Source organism: Microtus oregoni, unplaced genomic scaffold, assembly GCF_018167655.1.
Source record: "Microtus oregoni isolate MIOR12 unplaced genomic scaffold, Mior012 000027F_ref0000203, whole genome shotgun sequence".
Lineage (NCBI taxonomy): Eukaryota > Metazoa > Chordata > Mammalia > Rodentia > Cricetidae > Microtus > Microtus oregoni.
This window is the reverse complement of record NW_024543086.1, coordinates 31,000,908-31,028,791: the sequence shown is the minus strand read 5'-3', so window position 1 is coordinate 31,028,791 and position 27,884 is coordinate 31,000,908. Positions and strand designations below refer to the sequence as shown.

At 46.8% G+C, this 27,884-nt stretch overlaps 1 protein-coding gene across 4 annotated transcripts; it reads right to left on the bottom strand.

The window, feature by feature from the left end:
* On the bottom strand, positions 1-27,884 carry Ercc4 (ERCC excision repair 4, endonuclease catalytic subunit). Of its 4 annotated transcripts, XM_041675839.1 has the most exons (12): positions 27,669-27,800; positions 26,597-26,720; positions 26,124-26,304; positions 17,781-17,976; positions 16,800-17,007; positions 14,719-14,899; positions 13,656-13,784; positions 12,750-12,860; positions 9,451-10,048; positions 7,510-7,602; positions 3,431-3,543; positions 1-1,883 (listed from the first exon to the last, which is right to left on the bottom strand). In XM_041675839.1, the coding sequence occupies exons 2-12, from the start codon at positions 26,636-26,638 to the stop codon at positions 1,150-1,152; spliced, it is 2,586 nt and encodes an 861-aa protein (XP_041531773.1). In that variant the 5' UTR covers positions 26,639-26,720; positions 27,669-27,800; the 3' UTR covers positions 1-1,149. The 4 variants fall into 4 exon arrangements, with proteins under 4 accessions (XP_041531773.1, XP_041531771.1, XP_041531772.1 ...); XM_041675837.1 differs by lacking the exon at positions 26,597-26,720 and having other exon boundaries at positions 27,669-27,884; XM_041675838.1 differs by lacking the exons at positions 12,750-12,860; positions 26,597-26,720 and having other exon boundaries at positions 27,669-27,884.

Below are 27,884 nucleotides of genomic sequence, written 5' to 3'. Positions count from 1 at the left end.
CATCAGAGGGTCCTGGAAGCAACCGCCCATGGGCACTGAGGGACAGCTGCACTCTTAAGTACCAATAAATCATGATGTCAACAGGAAATTTCAGTTCAAAGTGCTTTTGTTAAAGTAGGAGACAGTATTTTTGCTACAAGGTCCACTTTAATCAGTTTGGCATGACAAACCCAAAGATGGCTGACACTGATGACGCAATCAACCGTGTGCGGCAAGGCTAGAATTCATGTCGGCATCAGCTCCTGAGGTAGAACATTTACTGCTTGTCACTGCACACATCAACAGCTAGACTAACATACCACAGTTTGCAAATGGCATGTGAACTCCATGTTAACACAGAAAGGTCAGTCTAAATCAACCATGAGATTTGATCTGTGGGTCTTTAAACAGCTACGCATTTCTTCTGAATTCATAGGCACTCTCTGCACTGACCTTGCATTTACTGTTTAATGTGAAGAAGAGAAACCCACATCTAGAAAGCACCTGGGCCTCCTCTGCTCGTGTCTGGTCAGCACAGGGGCATGGGCAAGATGCCGTGCCTCTGGTATGGCGCCGACGTTACTGACGTGTGAATGATGTCAGTGACATGGGGTGGGAGGAGGCTGCGGACTCTTTGATGTGATTTGGGCTTAGAGTAGGAATTTGGAGGTCAAACATTGAGAAAACCAAGATTTCTGAGGAATCCTTCGTGACCTCATCAAATCTTGTCAACAGTTTTTGCCAAAGCACCGGTTTAAGCAACCACGTCACAGCACTTGCTACATATCCGTGGTGACCGGAAGACTAGTGGGCTGGCTTGTCCTGTGGCTGGCAGGAATGTAAGAACATCGGCCCTGCCTGTCTCAGTTCTGCCACACCCTGTGTACACAGTGCCAGGAACACGATGGAGGATCTTTCACCAGCCTGAGCAGCACACGCTGGCACTGCCTGCTTCAGGTGGCACAATCCTGCCACACCCCATTTAAAATAAGCACTGCAAACCTAGTGCAGACAGGGCACAGAGGGGCCAGAGCCAGCAAGGGAAGGGAAGGACACACCTCAGCCCAGAGCTCGGGGAAATGGTGGGGACAGAAGGTCTGTCCCTTAAAAGCCCTGGGAACGAATGAACTGCTAGGCAAATGATTAATGAACAGCATCTGAGCGCGGGGCTCATTTTCTCACTCTGCCTCCCGACACCACGTCTGCATAAGCGGTGTGGAGGAAGTCGTGCAGCTGTTTGGCGTTTCCTGCATGCCCCAGGATGCTTGTGAGCCGCTCCTGGGACAGAGAGGCCAGCTCTGCGATGTTCTTCACTTGATTCATCAGGGAGTGACAGTTCTTGGCATTGATCCCTGGCATCTTTAGCACGAAGTCTTGGGGACCGGGGTTATACTTGTCAGACTCAGGCAGCGTTTCCGAGTCTGCGGTGATGGCCATGGCTGTGGCCGCATCAGGCTGTGGCTTGTTCTGCTTCAGCTCCTCGAACAGCTCGGCTGTGGCATGAGGTGAGGGGCACCAGAGCAGCCGCAGGCGTGGGAAGTGCAGGGTGAGCAGTGTGAGCTTGGAGCTCACATCGCTGCTGCTTATCTCCTGGAAGAAGGCACCACGTGGCGCCAGGGAGAAGGGCTTGCCCGCGTCGAATTCGATGAGCAGCACTGGGCGCTGGTAGTAGCGTGACATGGCGAGGCACTGGCTGTACAGGCGGCCGCTGTGCAGCGAGCCGATGAGGTCGCTCACACTTTTGCGCTCCACGCACAGCTCGGGCGTTAGGATGTAATCGCCCACCTCCAGTGTCACTGGTTCAATGTCGATGCCCCTCCGATGGATCAGGGATGGTAGCTCACTCCGGAACTCACGCATGTCCACCACGATGCTGGGCTGGGTGCCATTCCGCTCCTGGCCACCTATGAAAAGGGTTATTTAGGTCATGTCACAGGGAAGAGTGCTATAACACTTTCAAATATTCTAGAAAATAGTATTTGTAGAGAAAACAGGTAGTTCTCCCCGAATGAAATGGAATCAAGTTTGTGTAATTTTTTTTCAGCAGCAATGGGAAACTCAGACAGACGTTTCCAAAGGGCAGACCTCTACAAAGTGCTCTGTGTGTGGCACTATGCTTGGCCCTCCCCCCTTCACCCGTTCTTCCTAAAAGGTCACCAAGCTAGGCAGAGCTAAGTATCCGCCTCAAAAAAGGCACGGATATTCTGAAACAGTGCTTCTGGGGTGCGCAGTCCAAGGTCCTTCACCATCAGATGCTCCCACACAGAAACAGAATCTGTTTGAAGTCAGCGGGCCATACACGCACAGCTTGTGTGTGGAGTTCAGAGGACAGTTCTCGGTAGTGGCTTCCTTCCTGCTAGCTAATGGGGTGGGACATGGGCCTCAGATTGTCAGGCCTTCCTCAGCCATTTCCCAGCCCTCTCTCCCGGTCCCTGACAAAGCCCTGCGTGAACAACACAAGGAGAGGAGTTCACTTTGGCTCAGGGCCTCTGTGCACTGGTAGCTGCTCCACTGTTTCTGAGTCCGTGGCAGGCAGACTGCCACAGGGAAGGCACAGGCACGAAAGCCTCAGTCCACTGGCCTCAGAGGCTAGGTCAACTTTAACCCTCTCATGTTGCTTGGCTGACAACCGCTGCCATGGGATGGGGATCTATGAATAAGGTTCACGTGGAGGCCAGCAGGCCTTGGTGCATGCCAAACACCTGGACTGGAGAGACAGTAAGGAGCAGAAAATGCTTCAGAGCACGAAGGGTACATGTGTGCCCCAAGAAGTCCCAGCAATGTATGACCCCGAGAGGACAGGCAGAAGAACTTAGAGAAAACTTCCTTCAGCTACCCTGTGAATCTTCGGGTTTCCCTAGGTTACAGAACCTACTCGGCTCTCCCAAGGCTTCACTGGTAGAGTTCATCTGGAATCTCCCCCAATCATTTCCTTTTCTATTTTTAAAGATGTATTTATTTATTATGTATACAACATTCATTCCATGTATGCTTGCATGCCAGAAGAGGGCACCAGATTTCATTATAGATGGTTGTGAGTTACCATGTGGTTGCTGGGAATTGAACTCAGGACCTCTGGAAGAACAGTCAGTGCTCTTAACTTCTGAGCCATCTCTCCAGCCCCTCATTTCATTTTCTTTATAAAATATTTATTATTTTCATTTATTTGAAGTGTGTGTGTGTGTGTTTGCATGGGTTATGTACGCAACAGGAGAGCAGGTCCTCAGAGTGGCCACAGGATGGGGCTGAAGTTACAGGTGGCTGTGAGCTCCCCGATGTGGGTGCTGGGAACTGAACTCAAGTTCTCTGCAAGAACAGCCAAGCAAGCGCTCCTAACAGGTGAGCAATCTCCCCAGTCTGATTTGTGTTTTTAATATTTTATCTAGAAAAACTCAAGCTATGTAGCCCTGGGGCTTCACAGCTTCCTTTACTAGACCCAGGCAGGACTTACCAGCTTTCCGAGTGTCAGTGGGAGCATCTGTGGACACCGTGCCTCTTGCTAAGTCCAGGTTGGTTTCATCTCTGCCTTCCCGTTCTTCAGGGACAACCATACTAGCCTTTTCCCTGGGGGAACAAGTATGGTAAGCATTACTTGACTAATTCCAACATTCTAGATGAATCTTTGGAAACGTCTCATCTCTAAGGTGGCACTAGGGGTGCACACCTGCGATGCTAGCACTCAGGAGGCTGAGGCAGGAGGATTGTCTATGACATTGACTGACATGGAATGCATCAGAAATAAATAAGAAAATGGGAAGAATTGAGCAGGAAGAGTCACTTGGCTGTGCTTTCCTTTCTCACCCTCCAGAGTACAAATAAGAAGTTCTTTAGTTTCCATTATGTGATTGAGATTGCCTGAGCCTGCTGCAAGGTTAAGGCAATATCAATAATGAAAAACTAATTATTTAAAGTCTGATATTTTTTCAGGGTCGTAAGTAGGGAGGGTTCAGTCAATGACTGAGAAAAAGACAATGGAAACAGACACGACAGGACTCTGGATAGAAACCCTACAGGTGGGAGGTCCCACCAACTACCACGAGCTTCAAAGGAGAAGCAAAGCCAATCCAAGGATAAGATTTCTGTCAGGGATCAAACCGATAATCAACATCTTGGGAAAGAGCTGGGAACAGCAGTCACTCCTCGTGGGTTTGCTTGAAAGCAATATGGAGTGCCCCCTGTTCTGTGTCGGCGCTCAGGATATAAGTAATCACTGGGCTGCCAAGATGGCTCAGTGGGCTAAGGGGCTTGCCACTAAGCATGACTATCCACGTTTAAGCTCCAGAACCCACCTGATGGAAGAGACCTGACTCCCGCAAGTAGACCTCTGACCCCACATAGTATACACACACACATGAATGAATACAGATACAGACATGCAAGAAACAAGTAAACAAACATAATAAAGATGACCATATAATCCTTCTTCTAGTCTCTGGAATAACCCAGTATCTCACACACATGTGTTAGGAGGACTGTGTCACTTGCTAAGACTTGACAGACATCATGATGTCAAGTAAGTCCCTGACTCACCATGGTGAAACCACTAAGCCTGGGACGGCTAACTCACAAGACTGAAGTACCAAGTGTGCCTGGTGTGAGAGAACACGCACACCTGGACGTAAATCAGTTCTGAACCCACAGCGCGGACAGCTGCAGCAGGGACTGGGGCTAGGGAAGACAGGAGGGGCTGCCGGGGCGCATGCGTCTCCACCAGCGTCAGCAGGGCTCCACTCACACACTATGCAGAGCAGGATGGTGTGATCTAGGTGAGCACAAGTGAGCCAGAAAGTATAATGTGGACTCTACATGATGCATGGTAACCCCCAGTACAGAGCTGGTCCTGGTCCACAAGTGGGGATGGACAAGGCTTTGGTTGGTCTCCTTGCTGTCTTGTAGGCCAGGTCAAGGGCTCTTTAACGTAAACCCTTGACCAGCTGCACCTCCTGGCCATACCCTAGGGACCCGAGAGGACGGCCAAATACTCAAGGACACTAGGAGATCTTCAGTATCTTTTTCGCTAACAGTTTTTGATTTTTCCTCTTTATTTCTACTATTTTCAAATGTTAAGTTACAGGTCACTGGTGTGGGGGGGGGGGCGGTGCCCCAGCTTCCTGACGGATCTGCTGTTTGTGGTTAGATAGTGTAGTCAGTAGCAGGGACCGAGCCCTTATTGGCAGTATGACCCAGAATAAGTCATTCAGTGGCTCCTTGCTTCAGTTCTTTAAGAATCTGTAAAATGGAAACAATGCTGACGCAATCTACCTGAAAAGACCGACTGCAGGATGCGCCTATTGTCCTGAGAGTAGTTCCTGCACCTCACCCCTGCTATGCTGAGTGAAGCCCTCAGTGGCACTGGCCTGCCTCCCGGTTATCCAGGGTTAGCTAAGAAGCTGACAGTCTACTTTCAAAGAAGGCTGGCACTGTTTTCCCTCCTGAGCAAATTCGCAGCCCAGAAAGGAACTGGTAACCGTAAAAAAAGTTAGTCTCGTTCAGCAGACACAAACTCGTTTAACAGACATTTCTGCCACCAAAAGCACCGTCCCTTCCTGGCATTGCTCAGCACAGCTACTCTGGCTGTCCCGGAACAGACATGAGATGTTAAAGTCCCAGACCACTGTCCACTCCAACCTCAGGTACTGACATTTTCCAGTGCTGCAGTAAAATCTCCAATGCTCATTTTCTTACTACGTAGCTCAGGCTTGCCCAGGGTGCTGGGATTTTCAGTGGTATGTGCATGGCTTTAGTAGTGATATGATGTGGGAAGAAGGAGTCTCTGGATGGCACACAGGCCAGGCCTCTTTGGCAAAGGCACGCAATCTTGACCCTTCACTGTGAACCGCTGACCCGCCCAACAAGTGGCATCTTGCCCTTACTCTCCAGCAATTAAACCTACTCATCTCTAAGGCAGCCAAGCAGTCCTCGCTCACAGCCCGAGTCATTCCTCTCTGGTTGTTTTCTTACAACATCACCCTGGAGGTCTTGTTACAGCAAACGTTCTCCTGGCTCAGCTGGAGTGCAAACACCCTACTGGCAATGGATCCCAAATGTTTTGTGTTCTTAAAGACAAACACCACTCAAATCCTCCAATCTTCTAGGAAAGTAAGTCATAAGATGCTGAACAGTATAACTGCTCGGCTACCAGGCAAAGTGGAAGACTTTATTTATAATAAATAGGTCCGAGTTTAGAAAAAAGTACTTCTGGCAGTGAGTTTGAGGCCAGCCTGGTCTGTGGAGCGAGTTCCAGGACAGCCAGAGCTATTGCACAGAGAAACCCTGTCTCAATAAACCAAAAAAAAAAAAAAAAAAAAAAAAAAAAGAATATACAGAGGATGAGAGAGGAGAGGATGAGCACCCACAGCTAGTCCTGTGGGACACTGACCACTCTGAGATTCTGTCTAGCTCAGAGCTAGGCTTACTGCCCCTGCACACTGCCAATGTTCAAGGCATGGAAAGTCAGTTAAGAAGATGTAGGCCATTGCTTTCTCTGGGTCAGGTCTAGGATGGTTGGTCCATGGCAGTCTATTGGTATGTTTACTGGTGGGTCATCTGAGCTCCTCAGGCGCTTAGGGGTGAGAGGCCAACAATCAGTTTGTGACTGTCCATAACAGCTCATGTTAAACCAAAAAGCATTTCCTACCAGGATTGGCAACATGATATCCACTCTCAAAAACATACACACGTTCAAAAAACAGCACACCTTTTTTTTTTTTTTTTAAAAAAAATACCACCTTAGAGTGATTCTAGTTCCAGTGGCCAGAAATGGGAGAGCATCTGCAGACAAGCAGGCTTGTCTAAGATGGGAAAATCCACAGTTCAGAGGGTGCAGGCTGGAGAGCCGTCTCCTGGGGAAGCAAGTGCGTCTGGTGCCACACGCTATGGATGAGAAGCAGTTTCCTTCACACATCTCTGATAGGAACTCAAAGTGCTATGAAATGCAGAGTGTGTGGCTGCTCAGCACAGCAGGGTGGGAAGAGAACTCCACACCCAGTGCTGAAGGAACCCACAAACACAGCAGGGCGGGAAGGGAATCCCACACCCAGTGCTGAAGGAACCCACAAACACAGCAGGGCGGGAAGAGAACTCCACACCCAGTGCTGAAGGAACCCACAAACACAGCAGGGCGGGAAGGGAATCCCACACCCAGTCCTGTGCTGAAGGGACCCACAGTCACGCCCAAATGTTGCCTCCAATGGCCTCCAGGCCACAGAACTAACAGACACACTACCTTCATGTTCAAGATTGGATCCTGTCACTAACACATCTTATTATGCATAGGAAACTATTACAAATTTTAAAATACTTCTGGTTCCAAGTATTTCAGGTAAGGGATACAACTTAGGTTCTACTCACTAAACCCACACTAAGCTCCTGCAGGGGTGAGAGAGGGAGAGGAGGGGTGTGTGAAGCAGGCCCCAGGGACCAGCCTCCCCCTTCCCTTTTCTCCTGCCTCTCTTCCTAAGGTGTCCGATGGCCGTCCACTGACCCTGGGAAGGGCTACTCTAAGCACGGTGCTGTGGGCCACCATCTCACCGGATGAGCTTCTCAAAGGCCTCTTTCTCCTTTCGCAGAGCCGTCAGGTAGCGCTGCTCTTCTGTGGAGCCTCCATAGATAAGAAAGTAAACCCTGTGGGTTAAGACAGAACTCGTTTAGGTTGCAGAACCATAGCTTCTTAATCCCTGGGGAGACAGCACAGTGGAAAATCTGAGAAAGGGAGCCCTGGACACTTGAGCAAAGAAAGGCAAGTAAGAGTGAGGCCTGCTCACGCGCGGCACACAGGCTCACGTGGAGCTACACGGACCCCGCCTCCTAGGGCTGGTACCCGTGAGGCTTCCTTTTCTTTTCAACAACTGGAGGAACACAGTTTAGGTAAATACTGAAATATAACTGGACGATAGAACTCTTTCTTTACAACTATAAACAAATAAAAAAAAACCCATACATCTCTTAGAGGCTTCTTTTCTCAACTTTTTTCTTTGTACTTCTGCCAAACCATAGCTTAGAAGTTGGACAATCATCATCAGAACCAGCTTAGGACAGCTCACTGCTGGCGACAACCAAACGCATTAAATATTTAAGGCCTTCACCTCACAGTACTTTCTCAGTTCCTCTGCTCACGTCACAACAGACGGATAGTATCAGGAATCTCACTCTTTCGATGTATTTTGTCTCTAAAGGGCTCTGTTCTGGGGCTGGAGAGAGTTGGTTAAGAGTGTTTCCTGCCCTTCTGGAGGGCCAGCATTCAGCTTCCAGCACCCACACTCGGTCTCTGGCGACTGGTGCACGCGCACACATACATCATTAAAAACCAGACAGCTTTCTTTGTGTGGCTGAGGTTGCGTCCTGTGCCTCATGCCACCCCCACCTCACCCTGTTAGAGGCGTGTCCCTCTAAGTGCTTTCCTTCGAGCACTTCCCAGACTATCTTACTTTGAGGCGCAGAGGGGGGACAGGTCGCTGGATGAGTTAGAAGACATGAGCTGTTCAGTGGATGTACCACGTTGTCTGAAGCCAAATCAACTTCTATTTCTGGGCCTCAGTTTCCCACCGACAAGGCGAACAGCTGAATTCCCAGGTCTCTTCTATGCTTGACATTTTGATTCAAACAAGACAGGGTTGTGTTCTTGGGTAAGAAGCTTGGTGCACATACAGTACCTGGGAGCCCCTGGCTGGAGGCTGGGTAGCTGACTGGCTCGCAATGCCGGCCGGGCTCCTGAGAAGGCCTCTGCTCTGAAAGGCTGCCTTAGTTACCCTGCTACAAAGGTTTCTCTTGGCTCTGTTTCTGGTTCAGACTGAGTTCAAGATATTAATTTTGATGTTTATTTCCCCTGAGCTAGCTGGAGAACGAGAACATTGTATTCTTTGGGAAACATCACTTTCTCATCTGATAGACTGATAGATTTTTAAGAGATATTTCTAGAAACCCAAGAAAACTTGGTACAGTAATTCCTAAAACACTTTGGTTTTTATAAGAATAAAACCTAGAGTCATGTCTTAATGTCTGTAAACTGGGCGATGGTGAGGGGGCTCAATAGATAGAGACTTCCTATCTGAGTGCAATCCCTGGAGCCCACAAGAGGGAAGGCATTGACTAGCTCCTGCAAGTTGTCATGGTGTGCATACACCAACACACAGTGAAGAACGTTTAAAACTTTACAGGGTGTTTTAGGAGATTAAGAACATTTGGCTATGTCATTAGCATAGTCTCTTTGATATTACACAGAACGTCATAAATTTCCTAGACTTTACAGATAGTGTACCCTGGAAGAGACACACTCAGACATAAAGACAGCTATGAACAGGGCAGGAAAAATGCTAGAGGTGCTGGAAGATTGTAATTTAACAGGGGTGGCTGACTTCCTCATGCCACAAAGCAGGGACAAACCAACCACACGGTGGATTAAAGGTAAGAAAACTCCCATGCAGGTCAGTCAGCTTTTGTCTTAAAGCCCACAGAACCACCAAGCAGACTTGCCTCAGCGGTTTCCCCGGCCTGCTGGCCCTGTAGATCTCCAGCTGGCGGACGAAGGTGAGCTCTGCATCGTACAGAACCACGTATCTGGGTTCCACCTCGTGCAGAACCCGCGTCAGGGCATAGGGGTCGCTGCACCCCAGAAGCGGATGGATGATGGTCAGAGGCTCTTTCAGGATGCCATAGGCCGCATCAGATGACAAATTTAAATCAAAAGCTTCGTGCTGAACCTCCCCTCCGCAGCCTTCTGGGCTACTGGCGACCTGTCTGGGATGGCCTTCCTCCGCAGCCCTTTCCTCTGGCGGCTCCTCAGCAGTCCCCATCACTTGCGTCAGAGTCAGCTCTGGCTTCTTCTTTCTGGGAGCCCCTTTTTTGGTAGTGGTGCGTTCTTTGTTCTGGGCATCTTTGGGTCTCTTGTCAGACTTCTTGGTTCTCTTTGCACCATCCTCCTTTCTAAAATTCACCCACACTTCTTCAGCTTTGCTGTCCTTCTCAAAGGTTTTCCTGTAGAGCCGCAGCAGGAAGGCTTCCGCCCCCATGGTCAGGTAGTCTCTGAGCTGGCAGCATGTGCGGTCATCACTTGCACAGATCAGCACCTGGCCTGCAATCAGAGAACGCATGCTTGCTTGCTCACTCCCATTCTCGGCTCCTTTGGGTCACCCTGGGTCCCCTGTCCCCTTCTAGAGAAACCCTTGGTAAAGAACCCAATTTATAAATTTCTTAAAAAAGGGCTGGGGCCCCAATGCCACACTGTTCCTCCAGACTGAGTCACAGAGTGACACCCAGGCCAGGACTAATCACTTTAGTGAAAGCAGAGCCGAGGTAGAACAGAGGCTTTGACGAAACTTCTAATGACTAATTTTCTAGAGGCTTCTAGATGCCAAAATACAGCCCAAATGGATATATTCAAATGTCAAATCTTAAATCATAAAAAAGAATGGCTTGCCTTCACCCCCAAGATGGAGGTGATTTTCTATCTTTAAAGTAGAAAAGTAAGCCCTGGGAATCCAGTCGAAGAGAGGGAGGAGGGAATTTATGAGCAAGGTAGGTTAAGATCATGAAGGGGAAATCTACAGAGACAGCTGAATCAAGCTGGTGGGAACCCACAAACTCTAGACCGACAGCTGTGGAGTCTGCACAGGACTTAAGCCCTCTGAATGTGGGAAACAGTTGTGTAGCTTGGTCTGTCTGAGGGGTCTCTGGCAGTGGGACTAGGATCTAGCCCTGGTGCATGAGCTAATTTTTTGGAACCCATTCCCCATGGTGGGATGCTTTGATCAGCCTTGATGCAGAGGTGTGGGGGGGAAGGGGAGCTTGGTCCTGTCTCAACTTAATGTGCAAGGCTTTGTTGACTCCCAAAGGGAGGCTTTAACCTTTGGGAGGAGTGGGTGAGGGTGGGGTGGGCTGGGGGGATGTGAGGGGAGGGAGGGAGGAGGGGGAGGGAAAACTGTGATTGGAATGTAAAATGAAATTCTTAAGAAAAGTAGGAAAGTAGTTCACAGAGAAGATTATATCTAAAGGTTGATTTTAGAGCAATAAAAACAGCGTTGCAAAGTCTGGAGACATAATCAGCTGATCAATGTCACTATCCTAACTAACAATGAGCTGAGAAACTGGTGTAGTTTAAGTTCCAGGCAGCTAACAGGAAATACAGCTGAGAGCAGGGGCTTACTCCTAACAACATTTAAGATGTCTTCTCGAGTTAGTAAAGTTGTTATGCATGTGTAAAGCGTGGGTACAGAGATAAAAATGAGAGAATTTCCAGTTAGTTAGCTGAGTCAAATGAAAATGTCACAAAAACCAACGCCATGACAGCCTGTAATCCCAGCACTCAGGAGGGTTGTTCCAAGTTCAAGGACAGTCTGGATTACAGAACAAGTTTCTAATTGAGCCTCTTGAGAACTGTGTAACAAAGTTACAAAACCGCTCAGTTGTTTTAACTATAAGTTTTGGTTAAATTTATTTATTTAGTGTGTGTGTGTGTGTAGGTCAGAAACCCTGTTCTCCTCCACCATGTGGTTTCCAGGGACTGTACTTAGGTTGTCTAGTTCGGCAGCAAAGGTTGAGCCATCTCACCAGCCACTCCTAATGCTCTAAGTGTGAGCCCTTGTGTTGGTCCATAGGCCTAGCTATCCTGGCTGCAGAACAAGGGTTGGGCACATCTGAATGACTTTAAAAACCATGTGAAAGAAGCCTAGAAGGAGACAAACTGATGTCAACATCACATCATCTGGTATTGGGAAACCTCACCCCACATTTTATCAGTCTTTGTACCTTATCTAAGTGAGCATTTGAGACCTTGGATCTTAGATCACAGTACTGTAAGTTTTGGGTAATTATCACCAGTATCTACTAATTTAAGGATCAAACGCCTTTTAAAAAAAGATTCATTTTTTATTTGTGCATGTGCCCAAATTCGAGTGTGAACATGCAGATGCCTTGGAGCTCAGAGGGCACTAGATCCCCTGGAGCTGGAGTTACAAGTGCTCATGAGCTGCCTAACATGGGTGCTGGGCCTGAGCATCACGCTCTGCAAGAGCAGCAAGGGCTCTAATTGCTGCACCACCCCGCCAGCCCCTTCAGTATCGTTGGAAAGACTATCCATTTAAGTAGTGCACAGACTAATTGGTTTCACCGCGGTACCGTACAGTGCCATTGTGCCTTGCTCTCATCTACCCACGACCCACTATACCACCCTGCTTGCCTTTATTACTTTGCAGTACTTTCAAACATGTGGATTTGCTCTTTATCTAGTTTTACTTTGAATTTACAGTTCTGGCGTAGTCTGCTGTGTCATCTGTTAGCACATGTTTGCAGGTAGAAGGCCCAGAACTCGGAATTGTTTTTTAAGGGCTCAGTTAGTGGAGGCATTCAAGCTTCTTTGGAAAGACACTTGGCTAGGGATATAAAACAGAAACACCACTAACTGATTCCTTGGAGATTCGAGATTTGAAACCTGGTGAATATATACATGGAAATTTGCTGAATTTTAAATAGGTCCCAAGAAGCCAGGCAGTGAAGAATGTGCTTCATGAATACAGAATAACTCAACCCAGAGAAAAGCAGAACAAATTGAAGTGGCCTTGGGAGCCATGTGATTGACAGCTAATGCCAGTGCGCTGTGTGGGGTCTTGTGGCACCTGCCCGGAATCTAATACTAGGAAGTATAGGGAAGAAAAATCAGAAAGTCAAGGGCAGCCTCAGATGCACAGCAAGCTCAAAGCCAATCTGGGTCAATGGGTTCTTGTCTCAGAAACAAAAACAAAGATTAAGCCAATGTCACCATCTCCCTTTGCTCCTACCTGGACCTCCAAGGGCTTCACTCTCCTTATTTTCAGCTTCGATTTCTTTCAGGATTTCACTTAATGCCTCCCACTTTGGGTTGCTTTCTAGGACCAGTTCCTTTTTTGTTTCTGTATAGAAATAAAATGTAACCACATCCTGTATGATTTGTAGCCAAACCATGCCAAAAGCTTTCCCACAACAGAAAACTAGCATCGCTGGGAACAGACATGTCCTTGGGTGTCTAGCATACTACACAGGAGCTGCTTCCCTGGAAAAAGCTGCTGCCCAAATATGCCGGAATGTGCAGAGGTGACGGCATGCATGGATAGGCTGTGTGCATGGCCAACAGAGACAGCTCTATTGTTGCTTGTGACACTGTAAAGCAGCTACACAAAGCAAGGACTAGAGGTCATCAATATTTATTATTTCTAATGTGCCTGTGCTTTCTACAATCCCAAACATGGCTAAAAGCAGGTAACAACTATTTTTTTTAAAAGCATTCAAACAGATTATGAACACACTACTTTGAATAGATCTTTAAATTAGGTAGAAATAAGTGTTAACTATTCCATCCCAGGCCTTAGAAAAAGTGACACTTGGCACTTACGAGGTATAAACTAGAATACAGACTACAGTTACTTCTGGCTAGCATATTTATAATCTTTAAACGTTGCAAAGAATGCTATAACGTTTCATTAAGACTTTCAGTGCCCAGAATAGTAATGGCTGAACTGTTTCTTATGTAGCAGTAAGAAGACTCTTGACTGACGCCTGGCCTTGACCCTGGTGCTCTCTGGCAATGGCGCTCAGCTGGTCTTCATGCGTGCTCTTCCCACACACCACAGGCATTCACATGTGTAACAGAAGGTTTACTCTGGCTCCTGCTCCCACACCAATGGAGCAGAGAGGCATCTGAGCCTGACCTTGAGCTTCTGCACTCGCCACCTTCTCGGACATTTTGGCCTTTTTGTTCAGTTTGGTATCTGGAACACGATAAACTCGTGCACGGGCATTCACAAACATGGAGGTGCTAGCATCCAGGAAAAGCCAACCTAAGGAAATGGTTAAAAAGAAGGGCTTCGGTTAGTGGCAGTGTTAAACACTCTAACGGCACAGAGCCCACCCGGGCCACTCGCTACAATCTTGCTTTCGCAGCAGCCGTGTCTTAGTGTCTCTCACTGCCGTGGCCTCGGCTCGACTAGACCAGCGGTTTCAGAGTGTGGCCGAGGGACTCCTTCAGGGCTCCCCAAGAGGTCTCCACGGGGCACGGGATATCCAAACTTTCTTTACAATAATTTTAAGACAGCTGTGTTGACATTTTCATGGCTGGCTGGGCAGGAAGCACCACTCTGAATAGCCTGAGGCAGGGGTACCGGGTACCACCAGCTAGTGAAGCCTTTTCTCGTGTACCTTGTAGTTCACAGTTCATTTCTTTTTGGTGCACACAATACTAGGGAACATACACATGCTATGTATGTGCTCTACATGGTGCCATATCCCTATTTCTGTACTCTGTTACTTAAGAATGTCCAAAGAAGCAGTAAAAATTATCAATTGCATAAAATTCGACCTTAGGACTCAAGGGTCTTGAGTAGTTAGCATAACGTCACTGTACATGGATATATTTCTAAACAAATCTCTTAGTGCTTTGGCACTCTAGTAGATAAAACCCATTCCTTGGGGTCTCTTTGAGTAAAATTAATTTTAAATTCCTACCAACTAAACTTCCAGAACACAACCTATTTCCAAATTGGAGACTGTCTGTACTACAAAGTCTTTTCTGGAAATAAAGCTGCCTGGAATGGCTATGAATATTTAATATACAGAACAGAAGTTAAGTAGGCAGGAGCATTAGCTTTCACTAAAGCTCTACATCCTTGTGCAGTGAGATGGGACGCAGTTTACAACGTGCAGCTGAATACAGCATCCTCCCGCACACTTCATCCCAACCACTCCCAGAATAACATTAGTGTTTCCATCTCCCACCTGAGTTCTGGCCAAACACTTTCTCTGTTGCTCTCAGAGATTCCAGAAGATTGAGAAATGTCACACAATCATACTGAGAGAGATACTGCAGTAGGGTCCTTAGTATCTTTAGATCCTGCACTAAGGATTTAGTCTTGGCTCCAAGCTGGTGCCATAAAGGGTCCAAGTAATGGCGGATTGTCTGAAAAAAGAATATAATTTATTATTGCTAAGATATATTCATTATAGCTTTTCTCAACACAGCCATGCTTTCAATAAGGGTTATTCACTAACCTTATATGTATATGTAAAAGCATATTTAAAATTCTAAATATTTTGTTATTTATATTTTACTAATATTTCTTTACAGGAAAGTGGCTAGAACACTTCAGGCCACCAAATCCTACTAATATTTATTTATTTTTTGAGATAGGGTCCTATTAATGTTTTAAAAGTATATCTTATTACTACTATTTTTATGATGGGATGAAGTTAATCTCCTTTAATTCTTATTAACTAACTGACTGTCAGATGGCTCAGGAGGACCTGAGTTAAAATCCCCAGCACCCACATAAGAAGACAGGCATATGCCTTATAACCCTGGAACTATGAGGGGCAGAGACAGAAAGATCTCTGGGACATTCTAGCTGTCAGCGAAAGAAGTGATAGAGAAGTCGCCCTATGTCCTCTGCTGGCCTCTATACATTCAGAAGCATGTACAACACCCATACACACACGTGTGCACAGCACACAGACATAACACACAGTGGCACATGTATGCAGACATACACAAACACACTACAGACAGAAAAGGTCTGCTGAGTACCAAAAGCCAGCAACTTGTTAGAAACAGAAATAGTAGCTTCATCTGACAGCTCACACTGAGCAGACGGGGTGCCTGAGGGATGCATGTGACAGGGTAACAGGAAGGCAAGAGCCATTCTACAATGGCAACTTCTCTTAAAGATGCACAAGTTTTTGTTTTACCTGATGCAAGATCTATCTATATTTAGATGTGATTAATGTGAGGATGTCCAAACCAATCCTTGATTCTCCCCAGCCAGCGACATCAGCCAGCAATCAGTGTTCAATAAAGCATTCTGCGTTTCTAGGACATATCTACTCTATTAGAACAATAAGATTTGTTGTCACCACGCACACAGTCCCCACACACTGTTCCCAGTGACACCAAGATGGAGTCACAGTTCAAAAGACAGTAGCATGTTCTTAAAAAATGCTACCTGGGGGCTGGAGAGATGGCTCAGAGGTTAAGCACACTGACTGCTCTTCCAGAGATCTCAAGTTCAATTCCCAGCAACCACATGGTGGCTCACAACCATATGTAATGAGATCTGGTGCCCTCTACTGACCTGTAGGTATACATATAATATATATATATTATCCATGCACTGTATACATAATAAATAAATTAAAAAAATGCTACCTGAACTTTTGAAAGGTACCATGCTGGACTGAACACTTACATACCTAATATTAAGCTATGGTGAAAAAACAAAAAAAATTCCTTGTATTGAAGACATAGCGTTTTCTCTGTTCAGAACATAATTTTGAAGACAGAACAGAGGTCTCAGTAATAAAAATTGCCTTTAGTCCCAGCACTTGGGAGGCAGAGGCATGCATATCTCTGTAAGTTCTAGGCCAGCCAAGGATACACAGTGAGACCATGTCTCAAAACAAAAATAGAAATATCCTCCATCAAGAAACGCACCTAACTTTCTATTTTAAAAAAGATGGTAAATTCAGGAATGCATAATTATGAAGCATTCCCTTATAGACTCCGTGTCTCCAGATACCCAGCTCCAGTCATCGTGGAACAGAGACACTGATTATATTTCCAATAGGACATTTACTCACCATGTAACAGAAAAGTCAGCCATATGCTGACATGCCAAACACAGATGCCACTAAATTACTATTTCCCAGTAGGTAAAGCAGCCCCGCTTTAAACCAGGACAGCTGAATATTAAAATGCCGTGTGTGCTTTAAAATGACAACCTAACCAGCTGTGCAGCGGAAGGAAGGGAAGGAAGTGGACGACCACCTAACCAGCCGTGCAGCGGAAGGAAGGGAAGGAAGTGGACCTTGTCAAACGGCTTCCCGAGAGCATTTTCTAACGACAAATCTTCCACTTCTAGAGATGGGTTGTGGCACTTCAGCTCCTTCAGACATGCGCTTAAGATGTCTAGTATGGCTGTTTGGATAGAGAGCATGGCAGGAGTCATGGACACGTGGATCTCTACCACTTCAGGCTTGTGCTGTTCTAAGAACGAGTTGACTGCTACATGGAACCTAAGGAGACAGAGTTTCCAAAATCAACAGCTACGAACACAATAGAAGCAAAATGCCAGGACTTAAGAACACACTGGGTCTTGCTGAAGAGAAGCGTTACTAAAGCAAGACAGGCTCAAAACCAAGTGTTGGTGAGGGAACACGGCTCCAGCCACTGAGTTCCTACTATCTACAGCCAAAACAACCAAAAAAATAACAAAAACCCAATCACTCTTATTTTGTGTGCATGAATGATGCTCACAGGACAACCGTGGGTTCTGGGGACCGACCCGAGGCATCAAGGTCAGTAGCCAGCACTTTTACCCACTGAGCCATCTTGCCACCCTTACTCCAATTCTTTTCAAAGAACATGTTTTTTATTTCCTTGTGAGCACTCAAAGCTCAGAAGACAATAGTCAATTCTTTCTTTTCTTCCATGTGAGTCCTCAAGATTGGACTCAGATCCTCAGGGTTTGGCGGCAAGCACCTTTACCCCTTGAGTGGTCTTGTTGGCTCTGCCGTGTGCTTCTAACAGCAAGGCTGAGCTAACTGTGCCTCTAGTACCAAAACACTTACTATTTGGTCACTTATTGGTGGGTTTTACTTCTGAAATAAGGAACAATTAAACAAAAGAATAACCATACAACTAGTATTCTTCACAAAATTGATACACACATGCACAAATGTATTTACAAAGACAGAATAGCAAGTTTCACATGGGTTTTATCAACCGCAGTAAAGTGCAGCTAAGTTACGGCTCTTCTGCTCACAAAGCGGTCCCATAATGTCATTACCTTGGCCACAGGTAGAGCTTCCTCACAAAAAGGTTCCTCATCACTCTCTCCACATGACAAAAACCAGTGTCAAAAGCTACAGCGTTGTCTGTGAAAGCTTTGATGAAGCCACGCTTGTTTTTCTGGCGGAAAAGACGCAGGATGAAGGCTTCTTGGCAGGACTCAATGATCCTGTGCGCTCTGTACACGAGGATGCCTGTGGGGGTGGAGTGGTCAGGCTCTGTAAGTGACAGAACTTACAGCTGAAGCTCTACGCATAGAAGGGAGATGTGGTAGAGTACAACAGGAACTCTGGAGAAGGCAGGGGTGGTGGTGCACGTGAGTGATTGCCACGCTTACTCCGGCTCATTCCCTTTTTCTGGAACACGTACTTGAAAACAGGCAGGCCCTGCTCTAGGATGGGCACAGACGTAAGTCATGTTCTTTTGTGGAATTTGAAATAACTTCAGTAAAATATTTAATGTTACAAGTGGAAAGGAGGAAACCATTTGGAGGGAGGAGTGTGAGCAAAGGTGTGCACACCTACACACGTGAGCACACACACACATATGCATGTAGAAAGACAGTGATAAATGTTTCTTAATTTTAAACAGATCTTGAATGCACTACCATTCTGATTATTTGCTACTGTGCATGAGCGTGTGTGTGTGTGTGTGTGTGTGTGTGCGTGCGTGAGCATATGTGTATGTGTGTGTGTGTGGCGTAGCACAGGTAAAGGTCAGAGGACAACTTCCGGGTTGGTTCTCTCCTTCCACTGCACAGACTCTGGTGATGGAACTCTGGTCAGGCTGGGAGACAAAGTACCTTTACCCACTGAGCCATCTTGTTGGCCCTGTTGGTACCATGTGTGTTCAGTGACAAAGAGAAGCAGGAGATATAACAGAGAACAGACATCATTTCTGGGTCGAACGTACCATTCTGTAATGATTCTCCGTCTTTTTAGACCTAAATCAAGCTGCATCAACACATACATGCACATACATGCACATACATGCGCATACATGCACATACACACATACATGCACATACACGCACATACACACATACATGCACATACATGCATATACATGCACATACACGCACATACACACATACATGCACATACACACATACATGCACATACACGCACATACACACACATACACGCACACACACACATACACACACATACATGCACATACATGCACTTGTTTGGGGCCTGCTCTCCCCACTAATCGGGTCCTGAAAATGACACAGAGATCAGTGTGCCCTTCTTGTCATTCAGTAACTCACAGATTCTATTACTTTATTTTGAAATTCTGGACTAAGGTGGCTGGCACTACAATTTATTCTCCCTAGCCAAGGAAAATTTATTTACAAATTTATGGACAAAGACTTTCCAATCATACTGGTGAATGTGGTGGACTCACTTATTGCTCAGAAAATATTCTAAACTTAGCAGGTGGCCTTCCCAAGGATCCTGCAGCCTGTGTTGAAACATTATACCAGGGGCTGGGAGGTGGTCCAGTAGTATTTGATGCATGAGAATGGGAACCTGAGTTCAAGTCCTCAGCACCCACATAAAAAGCCAGGCATGGCCACCCTGTGCACACTGGCTGTAGAGCTGTAGGAGGCAGAGATGGCAGGATCACTGGGGCTGCTGCCAACCTGCCTTCAGCCCATGAGACCTTGTCCCACGGGCGTAAGGTGCACAGTGATACAGCAGGATGGTCACTCTCTTCCTCTGGCCCACACAAGTGCACACATCAGAAGTAGCACATAAAACTGTTTTCAGTATGACAGGCCATGCGCTCCAAGAGGCTGCCATGGCCATGGAATCCAGGGGGAGGAAAGCTGACCCCGACTCCAGGCCCAGGCCCAGCCAGGCTTGGCAAACAGGATTCAGGTAAGCTCTTTGAGGCTGGGCCACTCTGGGCCACCTTGGATAGGAAATGTCCCCAAGGGTTCATCGTGCAATCAAGGCTTGCTCCTACAGTCGTGCTCAGAGGGCTTTGTGCGTTTTCATTTTATGTAAGGATTATTTTAAGATTAAAAAAAGGAGAGGGAGGTGCGATCATATGAGCAAAGGGGTCATGACCATGATGGGGAAATCCATAGGAACAGCTTACCTAAGCTAGTGGGAGCTCACTGACTCTGCACAGATAGCGGGGAAACCTGCATAGGACAGAACTAGGCCCTCTGAATGAGGGTGACAGTTGTGTGGCTTGACCAGTCTGTGGGGCCCCTGGCAGTGGGGCCAGGATTTATCCCCAGTACATGAACGGGCTTTTTAGAGCCCATTCACTATGGTGGGATGCCTTGCTCAGCCGCCACACAGGGAGGGGCTTGGTCCTGCCTCAACTTGATATACCAGACTCCCCATGGGCCTTACCCTCTCTGAGAAGTGGATGGGGGGGGGGTTTGGGTGAGAGGAAGGTGGAGGAGGGAGTAGGAGGAGGGAGGGGGAACTGTGGTTGGTATGTAAAATGAAAAAAAAAAAAACTTAAAAATTTTTTACAAAGGCAGTGGGGAGGAAAGCTGACCAAGATCATCCGGAAGTAGGGCTGACAGAGGCTCTACCACACGCTTCCTGCGAGTGAAGCCCCTTGGGGTCCTAGAGTGTGTGTGGAGGGGGCTTCAGTGCCACAGGAGTCTCTCATGAGGCAGGCAGGACAGCATAGACCAGGATGGACCTGATTCTGGCAGTTTCAGGCTGAGCCGGGAGAGGGCGTTAATTCAGACTGTGCAGGCCCAGGCAGGGCAAGCTGACAACTAGTATGGTGCAATACTGACATCTAGTGGTAGTTTCTAGAAGATGTTTTCATGTTAGCAACATATTTACACAACATAAAGCAGAAAGCTCTGGAAGGACAGATATCTCCAGCTATAAGAGGGCAACTACTGGCACAGTTTACGAGGGATTTCCGTGTGCAAGTGGCACAACAGGCATTGTTGTTTTGGTTTTCAAGACAGGGTTTCTCTGTGTTGGTTTGGAGCCTGTCCTGGAACTAGCTCTGTAGACCAGGCTGGCCTTGAACTCACAGAGATCCACCTGCCTCTGCCTCCCGAGTGCTGGGATTAAAGGATAAATATTTAATATTTATTATATATACATAAATATAAAATTTTATGTGTATGGGTGTCTTGCCTGCTTGTATGATAAAGAAGCCAGAAATATACACTGGAAAAAAAGACAGCATGTTCAATAAATGGTGCTGGTCAAACTCCATTGTCAGCGTGTAGAGGAATGCAAATAGATCCACATTTATTACTCTGCACAAAACTCAACTTCAAGTGGATCAATGACCTCAACATAAAACCAGATACACTAAACCAGACAGAAGAGAAAGTGGGGAATAGCTTGGAACTCATTGGCCCAGGAGACAGCTTTCTGAACAGAATAACAGCACACTCACTAAGAACAACAATTAATAAAAGGGACCTCATGAAACTGAAAAGTTTCTGCAAGGCAAAGGACACTGTACAGAAACAGCTTAAGGAATGGAAAAAGATTTTTTACCAACTCCACATCTGATAGAGTTCGAATATCTAAAATATATAAAGAACTCAGGAAAGTAGATTTTTTTAAAAAAAAAATCCAATTAAAAATGGGGTACAGATCTAAACAGAATTCTCAATAGAGGAATCTCAAATGACTGAGAAACACTTAAAAAAATGTTTAACATTCTTAGCCACTAGGGAAATCAAATCAAAACTACCTTGAGACGCCATCTTGCACCTGTCAGAAGGGCTCTGATCAATGACAGAGCTCATGCTGGTGAGAATGTAGCACAATGGGAACACTCCACTGCTGCTGGGTGTACGGCCACCATGGAAATGAATATGCTAGTTCCTCAGAAAATGGGGACTCAATCTACCTCACGACCCAAGGTTGCTCCATCCTACCACAAGGACACTTGTTCAACAATGTTCACTGTGGTTTATTCATAATAGCCAGAAACTGGAAACAACCTAGATGCCACTCAACCAAAGAATGAAAAGAAAACATGGCAAGTTTACACAGTGGAGTATTACTCATCAGTTAAAAAAAAATAACATCATGAAATTTTCAGGCAAATGATCCAACTAGAATTATCCTGGATTAGGTAACCCCGACCCAGAAAGACAAATATGGTTGTGTTCACTTATGAGTGGACACCAGCTGTTAGTAAACAATGAAGCTACAATCCATAAACCCAGAAAGGCTAGGCAAAGAGGAGCGCTAACGGGGTGGGGGCGTGGATCTTCCTGGGAAGGGAAAATAGAATAGATTCTGTGGGCAGACTAGGGGTGGGTGAGGATGGGAACAGAGGGGTGGGGTGAAGGGGGCTCCGCAGCTGGAGTGGGGTTTTGGGGTGGCAATGGGAACTTTCTGGAATCTGTAAGGATGACTTAGAGAGGACTCCTAGTACTAAGGAGGATACGGAATATGAACTGGCCATCTTTTGTAGCCAGGCAAGTCTTCCAGTGCTGTGACTGGATGTTGGCAGAGGAGGTCCCATGGAGATCCCCAAACAACTCAGACTGAGCCAAGGGGGGGGGGCATCATTGTCTTTAATCCCAGAAAGACAGAGGCAGGTGGATCTTTGCAAGTTTGAGGCCAGCCAGAACTGTTTCATAGAAAACCCTGTCTCAAAAAAACAATCAAAACAAAAATAACAACAAAAGAATAACCCAGATTGACGTTAGGACAGATGCAGCCTTCTGAAAACTGACAGTAGGGTCTCATTGCTGAGGACAACTTCTGCTCAGTCCACTGAACACAGAGAGGCCAAGCTGGCGTGGGCTTGGAACTTTCACCTCTATGCTCTAGTCTCTTTGACCTGGGGAGGTACAGGCTATGGGAGGAGAACCTGGACTTGAACCCAGGACCAAAGACCTTGACCTACAATCTGTCCTGCTCGCCGAAGCAATAGAGGTGAAGAACTTGTGGGAGTGGCCAAACAATGTCTGATTTAACTTGAGACCCATCCTGCAAGAAGGAGCACATGCCTGACACTGCTGAGATGGGTGGAGTCTGTGGACTGAGATGGGTGGAGTCTGTGGACTGAGATGGGTGGAGTCTGGGGACTGAGATGGGTGGAGCCTGGGGACTGAGATGGGTGGAGCCTGGGAACTGAGATGGGTGGAGTCTGGGGACTGAGAAGGGTGGAGTCTGGGGACTGAGAAGGGTGGAGTCTGGGGACTGAGATGGGTGGAGTCTGGGATTGAGATGGGTGGAGTCTGTGGACTGAGATGGGTGGAGTCTGGAGACTGAGAAGGGTGGAGTCTGGAGACCGAGATGGGTGGAGTCTGGAGACTGAGATGGGTGGAGTCTGGGGACTGAGATGGGTGGAGTCTGGAGACCGAGATAGGTGGAGTCTGGAGACTGAGATGGGTGGAGTCTGGAGACCGAGATGGGTGGAGTCTGGAGACTGAGATGGGTGGAGTCTGGGGACTGAGATGGCCAGAGACTGGAGACTGGGTGGTCCAGAGAACTGCAGTAGAACCAAACAGGAATGATCTTTAAAAAATTAATGAAATGATTCCTAATGATATTCTGCTATACTTGTAGATTGGTGCCTTGTCCAGTAGTCATCAGAAAGGCTTCCTCTGGGAGCAGAGGGGAGCAGGTGCAGAGACACACAGCCAGACATTATGGGGAGAGAGGAGTCTAAATTGGAGGTCTCCATTGGATCTCAGGCCTCAGAGATTGGGGAACCCCACGAAGAGAGGGAGGAAAGACTATAGGAGCCAGAGGGGATGGAGGACACGAGGAGAACACGGCCCACAGAGTTAAGCAGGGCTCACATGTGCTCACAGAACTGAAGTGGCAAACACGGGGCCTGCATGGGTCTGCACCAGGTCCTCTATGTAATTATTACGGCTGGTAGCTTGGTGTTCTTGTGGGACTCCTAACAGTGGGGCGGGCGTGTCTCTGACTCTCAGGTAGCCTTGTCCAATCTTGATATGAGGGCGTTGCCTTGTCTTTTTGTATCTTGTTTGGCTGTGCTTGTCTGTTAACTTCTTGGAGGACTGCTCTTTTCTAAAGAGGAAATGGAGGGGGAGGGGGTCTGGGGAAGAGGGGAAGGGGGAGGGAGCTGGAAGGAGTGGAGGGAGGGGAAACTATGGTTGGATTTGGGATGTATTGTATGAGAGAAGAATCTATTTTCAATAAAAAAAATTTAAAAAAAGAAATGAGTAAGTGAAATTCAGGAAAGCGAAGGATGTTGTTTTTAAGCACGTGCTGGTGTTTCTAAGTAAGGTGTGTCTGGCCAAGAGGCTCAAGTCACTGTCTGAGGCAATAAAGATGCCAGAAAAGAATGACAAGACCTCCTTCCTCAGCCCCAGGAACCTCACCAAGCCTAGTCTGGAAAAAAGGTGGACATGTTGGGAAGTGTGCTCATGAATCTGCGTTTCCTGCCTCCTATGCTCAGTGGCAGCAGTGTGCACGCAGGTCAACAGCAGGGGGCAAGTGTGTGAGCCACCTGCACTGCTCTCCAGACCAGGACGAACAAGAGTTTCCCGGTGCAAAGTTGATCTTACGGGTGAGCCAAGTGCAATGAATTGTCCTGTGCACTCTGGGTAGAGAAGCCAGGGAAAGTTTAATGGCAGAGTGACAGGGCTTAGATTAGCTCTAGGGAAAGCAGCCGTTTCTGAAGAAATAAATGATAATGAAATTGATTGCTTCTATACTACTCCTAGCTAAAATCTCCCACTCAAAGTATTAAGTAACTATGTAGGTTAATTTAAATCATAGGAAAAGGAAGGGCAATACATTCATTTAGAGATCTATGAAGAATATTGATAAACACACCGAGTCTGGCTATGCCCAAAAGGCAAATGCCTGCCAACTATAATGTAGCATGATTAATAAAAACCCAGAGACAGATATTGGGGTTCAACTTGAAGACCAGAAAAGCAAACCAGCCACTGGCTCTTACATCTAATCTACCTCAGTCCAGAAATGGTGATCCTGCCTTGAAGAATCCTCAGAATAAGACTGAGCCTAAAACCTGTCTCCTCCTGTCTTTTTTTTTTTTTGCAAGTTTTAATTTTATTTTTTTTATTTTTATTTATTTATTTTTATTTAAATTTATTTATTTATTAAGGATTTCTGCCTCGTCCCCACAACCGCTTCCCATTTCCCTCCCCCTCCCCCGATCAAGTCCCCCTCCCTCACCTGCTCGAAGAGCAATCAGGGTTCCCTGACCTGTGGGAAGCCCAAGGACTGCCCACCTCTATCCAGGTCTCGTAAGGTGTCTTATAGTCAGTCCCCTCTATGTTCTCAGTGAAAGTAAGATTCGGAAACAACAGGCCACATCTTACACAAAGTCACACACTGAACAATGACATAAAAGCTAAAGCAGAGCTGAAAGGTACCTGTGTGGCAGTAGGTGCACCTCTGTCAGATCATGACCTTTGACGGTTTGTGTGCGGACACAAGGCTGTGGCTGGGGAGGGAGGGCTCAGTGCTTAAGAGCACGTATTCTCACAGAGGATCCAGGTTTGATTCCCAGAACCCACACGGTGGCCCACAACCATCTGTAACTCCAGTTCCAGGATTCTAATGATCTCTTCTGACCTCTGCAGATACCAGACATGTATGTGGTGCAGGAAAAACATCACAAACATAAAAACAGCTATAACAAATACACCACTGGGCCACCAGACACGTATCTGCAATTATGTGCTATATACATAATACTCGGTAATGTAGCAAATGACTGTCTGGTTAGTTTACTATACTGTGCTTTTCTTCCTTATTTTGGAGGTCCCCTTCTTATAAAAACAAATCAACCGTAAAACAGTGTGCTGTGCTAATGGCAGCATCAGGCCCAAACAGCTCATGTATACCGTGTCTCTTGGTTGCATCAAGAGGTCAATATCTGATTGAGTTTTGGCATTTAGGATTTTTAAAAAATTATATTTACTTTAAAAATTATGCATATGTTTGTGCATGTTGAGTGCAGTGCTCTTGGAAGGCCAAAGAAGGTATCAGATGCCACTGGAGCTGGAGTTATGGGTCAGCTGTGAGCCACTGACATGGGTGCTGGGAGCTGAGCAGCTGTCTTTTGCAAGAGCAGGATGCAACCTTAACCTCTGCTCCCCCCTCTAGCCCATCCATGCAGGTTTCTGTATGTATGTAGCTCTAAGGTCTTCATACAATAGCTAAATCACACAGCCTGAGAACCCGTGGCCATTAAGTGATATGTATCCACATTTATATCATAAATATTTACTGAGCACCTACAACGTATCGGGTATTATGCCAACAGTTTGACAACAAGGCTGGACAATAAGAGCCAGTGTAGCATTTAGCAGAGGAGACAGGCACAAATAAAAATGCTCACATTGTAAATAAGGAAGATATCAAATTCTTACCAGTTATTAAATCTGAAGGTATCCTATCAGTCAAGAAATCAACCACAAGTATTCGACTTGTTGCGAATATAATACCACCTTGTGTGTACACTTCATAGCGACTGTTACTTGTGATTTCATTTGTCACACGTCGAGGGAGGTGTTCAACTCCTTCTATCTTCAACTGATTGATAAAATATTCCTAAATCAGAGTATACTCATTAGGAAGCTGTTTAACACAGGACATCCTTTCAAAATAGGATGCAGAGATTTAAAATGTCTCCAGTCTCAGATTCCTAAATACCACAGCAAATAGACAAACTAAGTTATTTCTTTATACCCGTCAGCCAATTGAGTTACTTTAGTTAAGGGTTTTGTTTAGTTGTGCTTTGGAGTTTACACTAAGACAAAATTGTGCTTCAGTCATTATTTCCATTCAACACAAACCCCCAAACAGAACCTTTTAAAACCTTGGGTTAAAAGTTTTCTACTACCTTGAAACTATTTCCCACCAAAGCCAGGTTTTCAGCCAACATATCTGTGAGGTAAGGGACTCCTCTCTGCAGACAATGCTTTTCACTGCTGGTGCTGTCATTAGTACAGCACTATCGATGCATCCTAGAGAAAGTCAGAATGTCCAAAGGTCCCATGGCTGATAGTCTCTCCTGGGCATCTTACATCGCATCAAGTCCCATGCCAAGAAAAGGCGATACCCAGGGGAGTCCCACAGAGCCTGTTCTCGGATGGCATTTTCTTCCTGGCCACACCATCTACAGGATCAGCAGATGTATCATGCTAGGCTGTGTTCTCATCTCTCAACATGTCCCACTCCACTGTCCTCTGGGTCACCTATTCTCCTTAACCCGGACTGACCTCTCCTAATAGCCTTGGCTTCCAGTCCTTCCTTCCTGGCCTTATGTCCCTAGTCCCTCTTCTTTTGTGCATCCTTAAAGGTCTCCTTTTCCATCTTCTACTACTCCCAGAGACCTTGCCATCCCCATCCCCATCATTGCCCTTTTAGGGACCCCACTCAGCAGTCACCAGAAACACCCTTAATACTTAACTTCCAGACTCAACATTATCCCTACAGCTTGCCTCCTTTGTAGAGCAATCCAACCCACTCCACTGATGTGTACCCTAGTCGCCTCTCTTTTTCACTGTCAGAGTGTGTGGGACCCGTATTTTTAGTGTATTCAAGCTGTAGGCTCTGTATCTCTCCGGAAGAGCACTATTGAGTGCCCTCCGGGCCAAGAGAGGAAGCCAAGACTTCGCGCTGCCCTCCTTCGCAGGGTCCTCCCGCAGTGCCAGAGCCCTGCACTCAATGCCCTCGCATGTCCTGGCAGCTACTAGGACTTCCCTGGGGTTTTCTCCCCTCCTTCGCAGCGCCCTAGAACTATGTAGACGTTCTGAGTCTCCCCCAGGGATCTCAATTCATTCCCTTTCGTGTCCCGTTTGAGACCTGCGCTGGCTCGGGGCCCCTGCAACCGCACAGCTTTGCGTTCACGCCGCGCCGGACTCGGCTCGGAAGTCCCCACGCCCTCGAGAACACCCATCTCTCAGTCGCACCTCCTCGGCCGGCTGCGTGTTGAGCACCAGCACCAGGCAGGCCGGGTGGCAGTGCAACCGCAGAAAATGGTAGAGAAGTCGGTCGGCGCCAAGCCCGCGGGCGCACACCACCAACCCGTCGCTGTCGAGCAGTTCCAGTACCAGCTGCCTCTCGTACTCCAGCAGCGGCGCCATTGCTTTGCCTAAGGCCGGCAGGCACCGCTCCATTTGCGTCCT